General features: G+C 40.8%; 1 protein-coding gene across 1 annotated transcript in view; it reads left to right on the top strand.

Moving 5' to 3' along the window:
* SMPX (small muscle protein X-linked) overlaps positions 1 to 16,766 on the top strand; it is a 74,504-nt gene that overhangs the window by 29,280 nt on the left and 28,458 nt on the right. Inside the window, exon 3 of the mRNA XM_075589351.1 lies at positions 13,537 to 13,623. Within this exon, the coding sequence (XP_075445466.1) occupies positions 13,537 to 13,623 (87 nt within the window). The remainder of the gene's footprint in view (positions 1 to 13,536; positions 13,624 to 16,766) is intronic.

Raw genomic sequence — 16,766 nt, 5'->3', positions numbered from 1 at the left:
GAGCTGCTTACTGTGAAGAAAATCTCTGGATTGGTACTGACATTGCCTGCACTGTTACCAGGGCTTACATGTCAGGGAGGGCAGACTGGTAGCCAAAACCAGGCATGGCTACATATACAGTAGATAACTTTGCATAAGTCACACATGGCTGTAATGACGACACACACATATACATAAACATATACATATACAAAGCAACAACCAGCACACAATTATATGAGAAATCCAGATGCTAATCCCATAGAAGATAATAATAGTGATATTACCAGATTGGAGTCCAGCACATAGGAGACAGCACACCAGGAATGATTTTCAAATGATTGTTTGTATTGTAGAGAAATACAGGCACCTCGGCCAACGTTTCGGTCTGCAGAGAGCAACTTTCCTCAGTTGCACAGTTCTCTCTCTCTCTCTCTCTCTCTCTCTCTCTCTCTCTCTCTCTCTCTCTCTCTCTCTCTCTCTCTCTCTCTCTCTCTCTGTGTATATATATATATATATATATATATATATATATATATATATATATATATATATATAATGCGCCGGGAATTGCATTTTCCTTCCTTTTTTAGTAGATTTTTTAAATCAGATTTTTTGACAAATTTCTGAGATAATTTGAATATGAGGTCCCCTTGGCAGCTATATTTGATATCACCGTTATCATTATGTTTGTGCACTCATCAGCACTAGTCATTTTAGGTCTAGCGTTTCTTGTAAGGTTTTTTTAGTTAGTGGTTGTTGATATATATATATAGATATATATATATATATATATATACACACACACACACACACACACACACACACACACACACACACACACACACACACACACACACACACACACACACACACACACACACACACACACACACACACATACAATAATACACAGGAGGAATACTTGTATTGTTAATTGCAGTACTAGTGCGGCCATCAGCCTACATTTATAACCCTGCACGAAGGAGGAATCCCAGCTCTGCTTTCATGATTTCATAAATAGGGATTGAGAACAGAGTAAGGAATTGGTAATAAGTGTATTACAGGGTTAAAGAGTAAGATAAATAGGCCTCTTGCTTCCATACTCTAAATCAGGGGTGGACAACTCACGTCCTCAAGGGCCACCAACAGGCCAGGTATTAGGGCTATCCCTGCTTCAGCACAGGTGGCTCAATCAGTGGTTCAGTCGTTGACTGAGCCATCTGTGCTGAAGCAGGGATATCCTTAAAACCTGACCAGTTGGTGGCTCTGGAGGACTGGAGTTGGCTACTCCTGCTCTAAATTAATAAGATTTGGCAAATGTTTCAGCTATCCCCTTGAAACCCAACCCTTTGGAACCTAAAGCACAGCTGAGTGCCTTATACCACAAAGGCTGGCTGTAAAGATAGTATCTGAAACTGTGGAATGCTTTATTGGAATTCTAGAGTACAGTATGTTAGGATCAAAAACAATGCAACAGAGAAGAACAGGCATTTTATAACACGTTGTACCCCTGTATTCCTCATGTATTGTGCTTAGAGAGCAAAATAGTTCCTGCTGTAGTTTATTTATTTATAAAATGTTTTACCAGGAAGTAATACATTGAGAGTTACCTCTCGTTTTCAAGTATGTCCTGGGCATAGAGCTAAGACAAAAAATACATGGTTACAAATACAGTTACATAAATGAACAGGGTATACATTATATACAATACATTGCATGCACAGTTAAAGAAGATGTATATTACAGGCATACCCCGGTTTAAGGACACTCACTTTAAGTACACTCGCGAGTAAGGACATATCGCCCAATAGGCAAACAGCAGCTCGCGCATGCGCCTGTCAGCACGTCCTGAACAGCAATACCAGCTCCCTACCTGTACCGAAGCTGTGCGCAAGCGGGGAGAATATAGAGCCTGTTACAAACGCGTTATTTACATCAGTTATGCACGTATATGATGATTGCAATACAGTACATGCATCCATAAGTGGGGAAACGGTAGTGCTTCACTTTAAGTACATTTTCACTTTACATACAGGCTCTGGATCCATTGCCTACGTTAATGCGGGGTATGCCTGTATAGGCTTATGAAACAGTTACAGACCAGATTAAAATGTGAGACATCCTTAGTTTTGAAAGAACTTAGACTGGTGGTGGATGTGAGAGTCTCCGGTAGACTGTTCCAATGGTGAGGTGCACGGTAAGAGAAGGAGGAGCGGCCGGATACTTTGTTGAGCTTTGGGACCATGAACAGTCTTTTGGAGTCAGATCTCAGATGACTCCTCATCTATACCTTGCCTTTTCCCCCTTTCAAGTTCATCATTTTACACGCAGAAGCGTCAAATAATTGGAACACAGAAAAGGAAGGGGTAGCACAGGTTGAGGGATAATGAAAGATATTAGTGATCTCTGCTAGGTGTCCAATGGGGTATAACGATACCCAAATGGATCTCCTGCCTTGGGTGTAGTAAGGGGGTGGTGATGTGAAATAGTGTGAAAAATGTCACTTACATGGCCTTGTGCATCAAGGTATCTTTGGTTCCTCCGTCTTCCTTCCGGTCTGGATCTCCTTCTGTTCTTATTGCGGTCGTCCCTCTTTGGTTTAAGGAGTATCCTCCTTGTTTATACTTCGGTCTCTTCTTGCTCTGGATCGAGATGTTCCTCTCACAAAAAGAAATCAGTTACTGTAGATCAATGCAATGCAAGGAGTTTCATACCCCAAAAATCCAACTCACCAAAACTGAGAAAGGAGCAGAGAGGAAGAGAGAGAAAAGATACTGTTATAGGACCACACTTACACTAGCCCGTGTGAGTATTTACAGTTCATTCTGCTCATTTATTTTCTCCCTCCCCCTTTCCAGCCACCTTGTCTTCAAGTATACACAGTTTATATGCTTAACCATTGCGTTGATCTAACTGAATTCTTTTTGTGAGAAACATCTCGATCCAGAGCAAGAAGAGACCGAAGTATAAACAAGGAGGATACTCATTAAACTAAAGAGGGATGGCTGCAATAAGAACAGAAGGAGATCCAGACAGGAAGGAAGAAGGAGGAACCAAAGATACCTTGATGCACTTGCACAAGGCTGTGTAAGTGACATTACTATCAAGGGTCCTGGATAGATCCTGTTGGGGTCAGAGTCACAGGAGGGCACCACAAAGCTAAGGGGAAATAAACCCCAAAAGGTTGTAATATACCTATATCTTTTTCACATTTCACATTGAGGTAGCGCCCGGGTATTTTTCCGCAGAAGATGCAAATAAACCTGATTATGTTATCACTGGAGTAGATCCAGCATGACTGACAATCAGTCCTCACCCCCATTCAAGTCCCAAGGATAAATAAAAATGCAGAATTTCCAAATTTTCCACAATTGAGTTTAATTTGTCCGTTTTTTTTTAAAGGGCCTCAAATCTCTTACTATTAGCTTGTTAAAGATGTCACCGTAGTGCAGTTTGTACATACCTGGGACTGATCCTTTAAACCAGACTGAATTTAACCTCTAAATGGCAGATCTCAGTACCGATGAGGTCATTAGTTATAACCGTTAATAATTGATAGGCATTTTGGTGACCTACATTCTGCAAAATGCTGAATATGAATGTCAGGTATCAATTAGCATCCTTGCTAATGGTCTTTTTAAAGAGTTCAAAAACCTAATTAGCATTGCACATTTAGATTTTCAAAAGCAAAACACAGGCATGTGAGAAGCTTCCATTGTGTCAAGGGATGAAAACGATGGTTATTCTATATGAAGAAGACTGTATTACCAGCCTTTGACAAGTGATTAGTTTACAATTATGTTCTTATATGCCCGTTTCAAGCCTCATACTGATGACACATGTTTCTTAGGTTGACTAGGTTAGAGTACTGTAAGCTCAGACCTACCCGTTTAATTTAAGAAATGTAACAATTAATTCGTTTTAGTGTGTCAAGTACCATGTCATTGATAGAACCACTCCCTGCATTGTTTGCGGATGAAGGTGTGGCAAAATTTAAGCAAAGTATTTAATATATTGATACTAGAGGACTATTTGGAAAACCAAAATACCTTCTCTGGGTGTTAAAATATGTATGTTTCTACTATTTTTATTTATTTATAAAATGTTTTACCAGGAAGTAATACATTGAGAGAGTTACCTCTCGTTTTCAAGTATGTCCTGGGTACAGAGTAAAACAAATAATACATGGTTACAAATACAGTTACATAAATGAACAGGGTATACATTATATACAAGACATTGCATGCACAGTTAAAGAAAATATATGTTATGGGCGAATGAAACAGTTACAGACCAGATTAAAATGTGAGACAGCCTTAGATTTGAAAGAACTTAAACTGGTGGTGGATGTGAGAGTCTCTGGTAGGTTGTTCCAGTTTTGGGGTGCACGGTAAGAGAAGGAGGAACGGCCGGATACTTTGTTGAGCCTTGGGACCATGAACAGTCTTTTGGAGTCTGATCTCAGGTGATAGGTGCTGCATGTGGTAGGGGTGAGGAGCTTGTTCAGATAGCTGGGTAGCTTGCCCATAAAGAATTTAAAGGCAAGACAGGAAATGTGAACTTTGCGCCTAGACTCTAGTGATGACCAACCTAGTTCTTTGAGCATTTCGCAGTGATGTGTGTTGTAGTTGCATTGGAGAACAAAACGACACATTGAATTGTAGAGGGTGTCAAGTTTGCTAAGGGGGGTTTGAGGTGCCGTGCCATATACTATGTCTCCATAGTCAATAATTGGCATTAGCATCTGCTGTGCGATACGCTTTCTGACCAGGAGACTTAGGGAGGATTTGTTCCTGTAAAGTACCCCTAGTTTGGCATAGGTCTTGGTTGTCAGGGTATCAATGTGCATTCCGAATGTTAAGTGGGAGTCAAACCATAAGCCCAGGTATTTAAAACTAGTGACAGGGGTTAGGGTGGTGTTAGCGTTGGTTCTAATCTGGAGCTCAGTCGCTGGAAGCTTTAAAAATTTAGTCTTGGTCCCAAATACCATTGTTACAGTCTTGTCAGTGTTTAAAAACAGTTTGTTTTGGGAAATCCAGTTTTCGAGTCTCAAAAAGTCAGACTGAAGTATGTGTTGAAGGTCAGAAAGGCTATGGCTGTGTGCATATAGGATTGTGTCATCTGCATACATGTATATTGAGGCTTCCTTACAAGCTGTGGGAAGATCATTAATGAACACTGAGAAGAGTAGGGGCCCCAGAACAGAGCCTTGCGGGACACCACAGGTGATATCCAGGGGGTTGGAGTTAGAGCCTGAGATGGACACATGTTGGGATCTTCCTGATAGGTAGGACTGAAACCAGTTTAAAGCATGCTTCCCTATTCCAGAGCTCTGGAGTTTGTTAAGCAGGATAGCATGATCAACTGTATCAAAAGCCTTTGCAAAATCTAGGAATACTGCACCAGTGAGTTGTCCCCGTTCCATTCCACACTGGATTTCATTGCAAACTTTTAGCAGGGTAGTTACGGTGGAGTGTTTGGGACGAAAGCCAGATTGGAATTGGCTAGGGAAATTTGTCTTGGTATAGTAATAGCTTAATTGGGAGTGGACACATTTTTCCATGACTTTGGATAGAATTGGGAGAAGTGAGATTGGCCTGTAGTTTGAGATAGTGTTTTTGTCCCCACTTTTGAAGATTGGGACAACTCTGGCAGCTTTTCAGGTCTTAGGGATATGGCCTGCAGACAGGATAGAGTTGACTATGGAAGCAATTGGTTTGGCAATGGCTGGGGCACCAAGTCGTAGGAACCTAGATTCTAGTAAGTCAGGTCCACATTGGCTGCTTAGTTTTAGTTTGAGGAGCACTTGTGTAACCTCCTCTTCAGATACTGGGCCAAATTGAAAATTGTGGGCAGTGTTGGGAGGGGGTGGGGCTATGTGGGCAGTCCCAGGATGAGATTCAGGTTTGTGGTTTAGGCTGCGTTTTGCTAATAAGTTAGTGGCACACCCCACAAAGTAATCATTGAATGCATTTGCAATGTCAGTGGGGTTTGTCAGAGTAATATCCCCCTTAGTGATATTACTTGGTTGTTGATGGTTAGGAGGCTGGAATATATTGTTGATAACCTTCCAGAAGTTAGCTGGGTTTGATGTATTTTGGTGGAGATTGTCAGAGTAATATTGTGCTTTTGCGTGCCTTGTGCACATGTTCCGCAGGCATCTGTAGTGATTGAGTTCCTTGGTAGTGCCAGTTACTTTGTAGCTATGAAAGCAGTCGTAAATGAACTGAAGTGGCTGAGATTATATTTCCAGAGGTATGCACGGTTTTCCTTCCACTGACGGAGATTGAGCTCAGCCATCACTTCCACTGTTAGAGCCAATACTGCGAACCAGCTTTGTGAGCCACTGGATACATCCCTAGTATAGGACACATCCTCCTAAAACATGGAGGATGTGTCCTGCAGTATAGGTCTCCCCCGTGGGGGATGATAGCTGTGCACAAGAGAAAAACAATCAAGGCACTAAATTGTGAATACTAATTACATACAATACTATATAAATTGTAAATATTCTGCAGCCCAGGTGAGGTGGGGAATCTCACACCCCCACAAAATCTAGAAAAAAAGGTAAGACACCCTGATGCATGAATATATATATGATGATAATTAGAAGTACTATTGGTGTACCAAGTTTCCCACAGAATAAGCAGTAATAAAAAGATACAATTTATTAAAAATAAATACAGTAGAATAGATCCCAATATGGAATCCCACATCTAAACAATACCTGTGACTTGACTGAGCTCAATCAATCCGCATTGCACATATGTACACATACTGTATATTATAAAAAAAACATGCATCAAAGAAACATATCCACTGTGTGGACTTTAGCAAATATGATAGAATGACCACTATGATACTACCAGGTGGTTTAAGTTACTAATGTCCTGATCTACAGGGATATGGATACTTGTGCTGTATCCCAATTAAAAGTTTTGTAATATCTAATCCCCTCTTACTTTGAGGAAGTCTAATATATACAACTTGCAGAATATTGTTGCACACTATATGATGTGTGTTGCAGCCTGGAGTTTTAATGAATAATCCTCTGAGCTGAAATGAGCTGAAATGCAGTTAATTTTTAACTGCTGGGGTCTCTTCACTTAGGTGTGTATGAGCGTAGTTGTCTTTTTGTTAAGCTGAACTACCTTTAATCACCTATAAATGAAAGTTCTTATTTAAAGACACTCCTTAGTATGCCTCTCAATGCTTGTGCCGGTAACATACTGTATATAATTACAGTCTTACTCACGGACCTTAGATCTTCTACACGCCGTCACCTCTCACTGCCCAGTACTAGCCAAATATTGAATGTATGTAATTGTCTTTTTTCAAGTTTTTTTATTATATTTCTTTTTATGTTTTTGATTGCCCACTGACTGCTAATGTATTAATCTTTGCCCCTTTAGGGTACAGATAAATACAGTGACAGGGAATGCATTTTTTGGCAAATTTTTGAATTGATTGTTATTTTTTCTATTTCTGTTTATTGTTTTCACTAAATTGTTTGATATTTGGATGGCTTGTTTTTATTACATTTTAGGATTGGTTACGGTTTTATTTCTTGAATTGTTTTGTTTGTTAGGTGTTTATTTAATTGTATTCTAATTCTTTTGCGGTTTTGGTGTTAGAATAATTTTATTGATGTGTAGTTGAGGCTTTTTAGTTCTTTTATTCGTGTGGTGTTTAGGTGCTTGTTTATTTCTTTAATTGTTGTGTATTGATTATGCTTGATGATTTTTTTTTATAGGTTGGCCATTGAATGCTATAGTGACTTATCATACCCATATTATATGGGCATGATGTACCACTGTGCCAGTCAATGGGTAGAGGGTGAATATAGTGACCCCAGTGTGGGTGGTTAGGCCACCCGGGTGGGTAGCGGGCGAGGGGGGTTAACCCCTTAATTACTATTGTGGTTACTAATCACTAAAGTGATTATGGGGTTAGGGGCCATTAGATTGGATTTTTTATTGTACTTTTGCTGCAAACGGAGTCCATGGACCTGGAGTATGGTGATGAGGACGCCCTTCATCATGGCAGGGGTAAGTGCAAGTTTTATTTACTTTATTTATGCTGGCTGGCTAATGTTTGATTTAGAATGAGCAAATGAGCTATTATCCATATCTGGATAATAGTAATTTTGCCCATAACTGTGTTGGGGGGGTTGTTGGGGGTAGAGGAAGTGGGTAGTAGTGTTGTTGTGTTTATTTTGTTTCTTGGGGGTAGAGGGATTGGGTGAAGGGGGTAGTAGCCCCAAGGGTAGGTGTTTAGGCCTACCAAGGGGGTAGCAGGACTGGTTAACCCCTTCATTACCATAGCGGCTCCCACTGCTATTGTAGTGAAGGGGTTAACTCCTCCTGCAACCTTGCAGGCAGGCCTAACCACCCACCCTGGGGCTACTACCCCGTTCATCCACCCCCTCTGCCCCCAATACACGGGCTATTTAAGTTGAACCCCTTCATTGCCTTAGCGGCTAGCCGCTATAGGTAATGAAGCTGTTTTAATAACAATTGTAATACTAGTGTACGTGAGCAGGGGGTCTCCAGAGCATAATTGCATTCATTTCAGGTCTAGGGACCCTCTGCTTCCCTAGATACAGGCATCGTTATGGGGTGCCGGTATCTACTATGCATTTAAATGTCCCGCGTCATGTGACCTGGACATTTAAATGCATAGGAGATACCAGCACCCCATAACAGGGCCTGTATCACAGGAAGCAGGGGGTACCCGGACCTGAAATCAACCCGATTCTGCTCTGGAGACCCCATGCTCACATATACTAGTATTACATTTTTTATTAAGACCCTGCGATCGCTGTCGACATATGCGCAGGGAGAGGTGGCTCCCTGTGCTGCTCTCTATGCAGCTGGGTTAGATTGCACGGGTGAGAACTTTGAGATGCGTCACATCGCTGCTCCTCGTAAGTTTTGGTCCTTTTGCTATCGCATGGCTTCAGAGTCTTTCTTAATATCGCGATAACTAAACTGACAAAACTGGCGGCGTAACATGGCATGCGAGAGTTTTTAATGAAGGCTACTAGACTAGGACCCTTTATCTCTAGATCCTTGATCAAAAAATATTTGATCCCAAATTAATCTTTAAAAGATCTCAAATACTAGAGCATGTTATTTCCCTGTAGGAGATGTGTACAGAGTTTTAAACCAGGAGACTGCTTTTCAAAAATAAATGTAGGCTTTATTTCACCCCAAAGCTTTAACAACAAAAACAGAAGCTTTTCCTAGCAGAAACATTCAACAAAAGAACAGTTTTCAATAGCAGATTAAAGTTTATATACGTCTGTGCAGGTTCCGGGTGTCCCTATGTAACATGGACATGCAGCACCTGTGGTCTGCATGGCTCGGCTATCCTTGCTCAAAGTCCAGGGTTCCTGAGGCCAGAGTCCAGCAGCATAAAGTCCAGGGTTTTCAGTGACCAAAGTCCCTCTTGCTTAAGGACTCGCATGTACAGCTGGGATATCCTGGTGTCCCTTTGTATCAAGGACATGTACATGTGGTCTGTACACAGACCAGGGGTGAGAGAAACACTTCCCTTTCCTGCCTTTTAAACCCTTGCTACACTCAGATGAGCTCGTTAGTAGCCCTGCTTTCCTGCAGACAGGGATTAACTATTACCTGGCCGACACCCAACAGCTCTATCTGTTGCTAACAGGCTTGCCCCTGTTACATTCCCCAAGTACATTTATATCATATAATAACAAAACCATCATCTTTTATCCGTTATGGAAAGGATCATTCAGATGTGGTTATTGCAAGATGTCTTTGTCACGGGAGACCAGTGCTTACCTTACGAAAATATACCTGGATCCTTTGATTGACAAAACGTGAGATAAAATAAATTGTATTTATTCACACGAGAAACACACACAGCTTAATTTACAAGATAACACGAAATAATACTTTCTGGAATGGGGTAAACCGATTGTCATGGAACAAGAATCATATTTCTGTTTGACCCCCCTTCTTCTTGTCAGCTCCTTAAGTTCAGCTGCATGCATTTGTTCTACACACATACACCGTGCCTGTGTGATGTATCAATATGTTGCCCTTTCTGCCTCTGAGCATATAACTAGTGAGTTGCTACAGCAACCTCTGAGATTCTTCTCAGAATGGGCTATTCTGCCCTCCCCCTGTCTTTGCTGACAGTAGTTTGTCCCATCTCACTTCTAGTGTGACCCTTGCTCCTCACTTCCTTTTCCACCCTGGAGACAGTGAGTACAGCACCCATCTCTGTTACACTCCCATGGCAAGGCCATCTCTTTCTACCTGTTTCTAACTACAAATCACTACTAGACACCATCCACAACTGCCTGTATTTACTGCTGCTTTTCCAATAAAGTGAAGGAAATATTATAGGACTTGGAGTGATTTGGAAAGGGAGCTGAGTCAATGCTATCTGGGGCAATTTACACATCAGACGTGACCCTGGCTTCAGAATAACGATATAATTGGTCTCCAGAACGAAAGTCCACGAAATGCAGCTCTAGGTATTAATTCCCAGGAGCGAGGTTAATACGTGAACAAGAGACGCAAAACTGTCTTTGGCTAGGGTCGCCGCTTGCAGCCCCTATTCCTCCTCCGAAAGAAGTAAGTTCGTTCTGCGCTTGCAGAATTTGTTCCCATGTACTTAGTTCTAACGAACTTTTACAGCGAGGTACAATTCTTCGTTGTGATGAAACATCTTTGTTAAGCACACTTTCCTTTCCGATATCACACAGAGGAATGATGTAGAACACTCACACAATAGCTTGCACGGGCTTATAATACCCTCCCATCTGGGTAATACACAGCCAATCTTGGCATGGGAAGCAAATTCCCACCCAATGGCAAGTTTGCCAGGAGTTACTGCAACCGAGCAAAGGGCTTCACGGTATGCAAAGGGTCATGCGCTAACCTCACACTTAACCCGCATAGCATACCTGACCAAGCCCCCGTGCACGGCGGCAGCAAGTCTGCCTTTCCTCAGGATGCCCGGACATCTGATAGGCAAGCAGTTTACATACAGTTCCTGACATTTTGCACTTTACCCAGGTCGGTGTCTTTTGAAGCCATGGACTTTTGGAGACACTCTGGAGCCTGCGCCACAGGGGGTCTCAGGGGTCCTGACTTACATTACACATGTCTCATCCCTGACCACACATGACAACGATGAATGCTTAATGTATTCGCTGTCCTTCCTGACTGAAATGCAAATGTCCCGGTTCCTATAACTTTAAAGTATTAAACTCCCAGCTATTTCTCATTTATACCTTTAAATAAATGTTACAGTTCAAATAACTATACTATATTATATATCTACCCCCTAGCACTCTGCACACCAAAAATTAGAAAGATAGGAATGTCCTATCCAAAGTTAGCTGCTTAATTATGTGAGGGATATGATGTGGTTTGTGGTTACACTTTTCCCCGGTCTGCGGTTTGAGGTCGGGATGCAATGTTGCAATCCCCGACCACAATTGATAACCGCAGACGTACTTTACCAATTGACCTTAATTGAATGGGGAAACCACATTATACAATGTTTCGATCTGGCGTCTTTCCCTGACCGCAGACCACTTAACCAATTTGACTTGTGGTTAAGGCTTTCCTTGCTTGTCTGCGGTTTCACAGTGATACAGTGTTGTAATGCCAGGCGTGACCACATAACCCCAGACACGCTTATTCAGCTAACCCTTTAAACAGCGCTAGAGGCCCCTTATTCCTAGTGGGCGCATTTTAAACACATTAATGCATATTACTAGGACAGTAGCCAGCCCTGGGCTGCAGAACTGACACTCTGCAGTCACTTTAACTGACTCAGGAGAACCCTGTCACATAATCTATACTTGTGTGCCCCTTATACCTGACAGGATACACACCGACTGTTCTAACATAATTACAGGGTGGCCGACTTCAGTTGGCTGCAGAGCTGACACTCTACCTTTACCCACTATGACTCCAAGGACCCTGTTTCATGGTTTATACAGTTGTTACAAGGTATTCATCTCATCCCCTTATTCCTGGGGAAAAGACAGGCATTTCACATACATTTACAGGATTATTACCCTGGTTGGGTTGCAGAGCTGACACTCTACAATCCCCAACATGGTTCAGGGGTACCCAGACGGGCCAAATACCTTTATTAATGGCCTGGGGACCCCCTTCACAGTCTTTATTCACAAAAAAAACACAATGTTTTGAGCTGACAAAACATTTAAGATGTATTCTTATATTACAAGAAAAACTGACTATGTAATTTACCTTTGATCTATGACTGTACAAAACAATATGTGGGGTTAACTGCAGATGTAGCAGCTCTTCCTGTTTTCGAAGCCGCAAACGAAACTCTGAAAACACGGTGCTGGGGGAGGTGGCAGTCGCGATGTAGCTGCCGGGGGTCCATTCCTTCCACTATTATTCCTCCCGGGCCACAATCGGCATGGTCATGGCATGACCGTAGAGCCAAAAACAGCAAGCGCTACTACACTATATTTGTACTAGACCTTCGAAGCTGCGCACCAGGGAGCATAGGAGGTTAAGTAAAAAGAGAGAACAGTTACGCCCAGTATCAAAACATTTCTATATTTACCCTTTGGGCAGACTTTGAATCATTAAATGTAATCTCCATAGAACATATCCAGAGACCATCCTGTGGGGATAGGATTAACTGTCTATATTTTGGGATATTTAGATTAGTTACCCTAGTCCCCAACAGGTTAAAATTCTGAGTGCGATTTGAGATACTTTTTGTAAGTTGCAATGGGGGATGTACTCCAATACTTGCCATTACTTATGCTTTCAGTGTAGGATATGTGATACTACGAGGACGATAATAACAGGCTACATTGTATTTTTAGAATGTAGATTTTATTTTATGAGACCATTGTTATGTTATATTTCTTATGATTATTTATATGAGATAGATACCAATGTGAAGGGCTTGGGCAACACACTTAAATAGTATAGACCAGACTAAGCTGTTGCTCTCCTGATTACCTCCTCTGTTTGCACCTCTAAAGTACATACACGTTACTTCTTCAGTACACACATTGCCGTGTACTGCGTCCAGCTCAGGTTTTTAATACATCATGCACACTATACTGTAGTTGTCTGGGTGTAATTAAAGATTTGTATATGAAGCACAAAAGGCAGAATTCATCTTGGACTAGACAAACAATGTTCATATGTACAGTACAGATGTTGCTTGTGGCCTTGGCCATTCTGGAGTGATATGTTGCATTATAGTACTATCATTGTAGATGAAGGTACGAGCTGGTAGCTACATGCATAAAAAAAATCATAAGCACTATACCTGCATATCTTATATCAGATAACTTCCAAAATAGAACCCTGTTACCAGTGTACATTCTGTGCATAGCCAACCAATATTACATTCATATGTAATCTTCGTGCATTCTCATGCTTACTAATCCATTGGTAATTTCTGAAATTTGCTATAGCTGCAAGGGTTTTAAACCACTGCTATTTACAGTAAACAATTGGCAATGATTTCACTATCTATGTATGTATTATAGATTTCATTTCTACCCAGGCGAACATCAATATTCCTATGGGAGCATTTCGACCAGGGGCTGGACAACCACCCAAAAGAAGAGAATGTACACCTGAAGCAGAACAGGTAAGAACTGAAAAACATATATAAAAACAACTGAACTATCTTAGATAGTCAAAATAGTCCTCAGCATTCAAAACTAGAAAAGGTACAGTTTACAAGGGGCTATGCAAAAGGTCCCCAAGGAAAAGATATCCAAAAAGTATCAAATGAAAGGATCACATTTAATGAAACGAGCAATATAAAATCACAGTGGATCATAAAAAATTTTAAAAAAAGAAGGAGAAAAAGACAAGCTAAATCCGAAAAACTGTATAAAAAAACAGGAGGAAAAAAAAGAAGATACTGATCCATAAATTTTATAGCCATGAAGCCAAAGCAAATGTGCAGAAAAAAAATAATGGGACATGGAAACCCAAACCCTGGAAACAGCAAAGTATCAAAAAGAGACTATATATTGTACTACAGGTGAGGGTGAGAAGGGGGGGGGGGGGGGAATTGTATCCAATGGCGTTTTTGATCCACACGGATTAAAACTGGAACAATCCGCCGACGGATTTTACACCACAGAATGGATTTTCAATGGAAAGCTCAGGAAATTCCGGGAAATAGATTTTGACAGTTTTGACCAACTCTACTTTGTGTATATTTTGCTAAGCTACTATTGTTTTTTCCCTTACCCTTTACACTTTATTTTTTTTTTTATTTGAGGTTTTAATTTGATACTTTATGGATATATTTTCCTTAGGGACATTAGTACTGGTATAGCCCTGTACACTGTACCTTTCTTGTTTTGAGTGCTGAGGACTCCTTTGATTATCTACTGTGTTCTCTAGGAACTATGGATTCCTTTCTATCCTCGGACACCGTGCATTTTGACACATGTTTTTCTACATTTGTTCTACGAGTGCTGCTATCTGAATTTGGCTTTCATAACTTAACTCTCTTAATTCTGGAAAGTTCATACCCTCCATTAATGCATTTAAATATTCTGCTTTATTTTAATTTCTCCTTTTAAATAATTAATTCCTCTGAGAGACATTGATAGCCTAACTTTACTAAAAAAAAAAAGAAAACTGGATCAGCGCTCAAATATAATAATGAACGACTTACGTTTTGCTTCTCGTCTCACCAAGTTTCTTCTGTAATGTATCAAAAAAGCAGCAATACATAAAAAAACAAGGAAATGTTTACTCTATTGTGAACACATAACAGTGTGTACTCTATCTGTTCACAATAGAGTAATGTTTCAAGGCCCCCTGGCCCCTTCGTCAGGCCTGAGGAAGGGGACAGTTTGTTTTTTGTATAGTTGGATGCATCTGGCGGTGTGGATACAGGATCATAGCACCTCTAGCCGAATTGTGTTAGACAAGTCATTCTATTTTTTTTATGTGCAGCCTAACTTACTATCACAAACACATACAAGAGCACAGCATAGAAAGTACTGTAAGATAATGATTACTGTAGGACACATTAAACAGTTTGGTAAAATGTAACACCCAAATGTTGGTCTCCAGTCCCTAAAAGTAAACCCTCCTACAAACATATAAGGATATTGTTGTGTACCAAAGTAGTAACAGCAAACAAAACACAAACTGCAAAATGACTAAGCCCTTTGCTCCCAAAAAACATTCTGATCGCATTAAAAAGTTTAATCCTCCCACAAAGACATAAGAAATAATTTTGTATCCACGTTGCCTGTTATTTGCCAGTTTTGTTTCTATATTTTAACAGAAGGATTTCAACAAAGGTCTGTCAATTCTGCACAATGTTCAATCACCGCATGACAAAAAGGGAATGATCATTAACAGGCGCTAATGGCTTTCGCAATTTAGTGGTCACTTGAAACGTTAATGTAGACTACTACTTTGGTCTATTTTTAAGCTCAGCATAATCAAGTTTTATACCTTACGGTTTTGATGAGCTGTTACTTACTACGCAACAAAAAAAAGTTGGAGGAACTCCACAACAGTGCGTCTAGACACAATTCTTGCAGGTAGATATCACAATAACTATGTAAAGAATGGCTGTGATTTTGTAGACATAAAGCATCTCAATTGTTCAGGATTTAGGGAAATATTCCTTCTGAGCGAGTACACATGAAATAACTGAAACCGTGCTGCAGTGCGTGCAGTATGTCATATAAAAGAACAAGGGAAAAGCCACTGGGGATGTGAGGATGCGACTCCCCCTACCACCACTCCACTAGAAAGTCCCACTGTGATAAAATGTTCCGTTCCTCGTCAGGGTCTATACACGGTTCCCTCCTCTAATGGTGTGGTTGAATGAAAAAATGCAAGAAATGGTATGACACATGAAGTAAAGAAAGTACTCACTCAGTCCCTGCTGTTTGATGAATCTGTAGGTGTGCTTCAGCCGCTTTTAGGGCAGCAAACGAGGAAATAAATGGCGACACACAGCACATAAAACACTCAACCTGGACTTCAAGTGCTACATGCAAAAACTTTATTGGCACGTAAAAAAAAAAAAAAAAGAGGGAGAAAAACACCAACACGTTTCGCACCAACTGCAGTGCTTTGCTCTCTTTGACAAAGCACCGCAGTGGGTGCATAAGGCGTTAGTGTTTCTCTCCCTCTTGTATGTGCCAATAAAGCTTTTGCATTTAGCAATTGCAGTCCAGGTTGGGTGTTTTTTTTAATGCTGTGCACCGCCATTCATTTCCTTGTATATTTATTACATAACCCCAAATTTAGGCATGAATCTTACATATATGTTTAAAGACAGCATTGAGAAATATAACAAATGCCATATTTGCAGCTCTCGAGTTCCATGTGTCTTTTAAAATACAGTATACAGAAATATAGTGGGTTAATGCCATCTTGGCAGAGATAGTGTTTCTCAAAGAATTCAAGTAGTTCTGTACTACTTATATACAATTGCTACAACTTCTTTTTACAGCATTACAGACATGCACCTACATTTACTAAATGGTGTAACTCCATAAGAAACCTCTGGGTGCCAGAAGACACCTTACAGTTCATACCCTTGGATAGGCTGAAAGAGCCATAATCACTAAGGAGCAGTGGCAGAACTACTACCTATTCAGCCTGTTCGGCTGCACCAAGGCCCAGGACTTATAATGGCTAATCTGCCCATGTGCTTAAAAGCTGTTCTGGCTGCTAATTTAATACCTGGAATAGCGTTCCCGCAGTTCTATAGGGCCCACTCTGCCTACCCTCTACCCAGGC

This window comes from Ascaphus truei, chromosome 3 (genome assembly GCF_040206685.1).
Source record: "Ascaphus truei isolate aAscTru1 chromosome 3, aAscTru1.hap1, whole genome shotgun sequence".
In the NCBI taxonomy this organism is placed as follows: Eukaryota; Metazoa; Chordata; class Amphibia; order Anura; family Ascaphidae; genus Ascaphus; species Ascaphus truei.
Note: the sequence above shows the minus strand (reverse complement) of the source record. Positions and strands in the feature narration are given on the sequence as shown.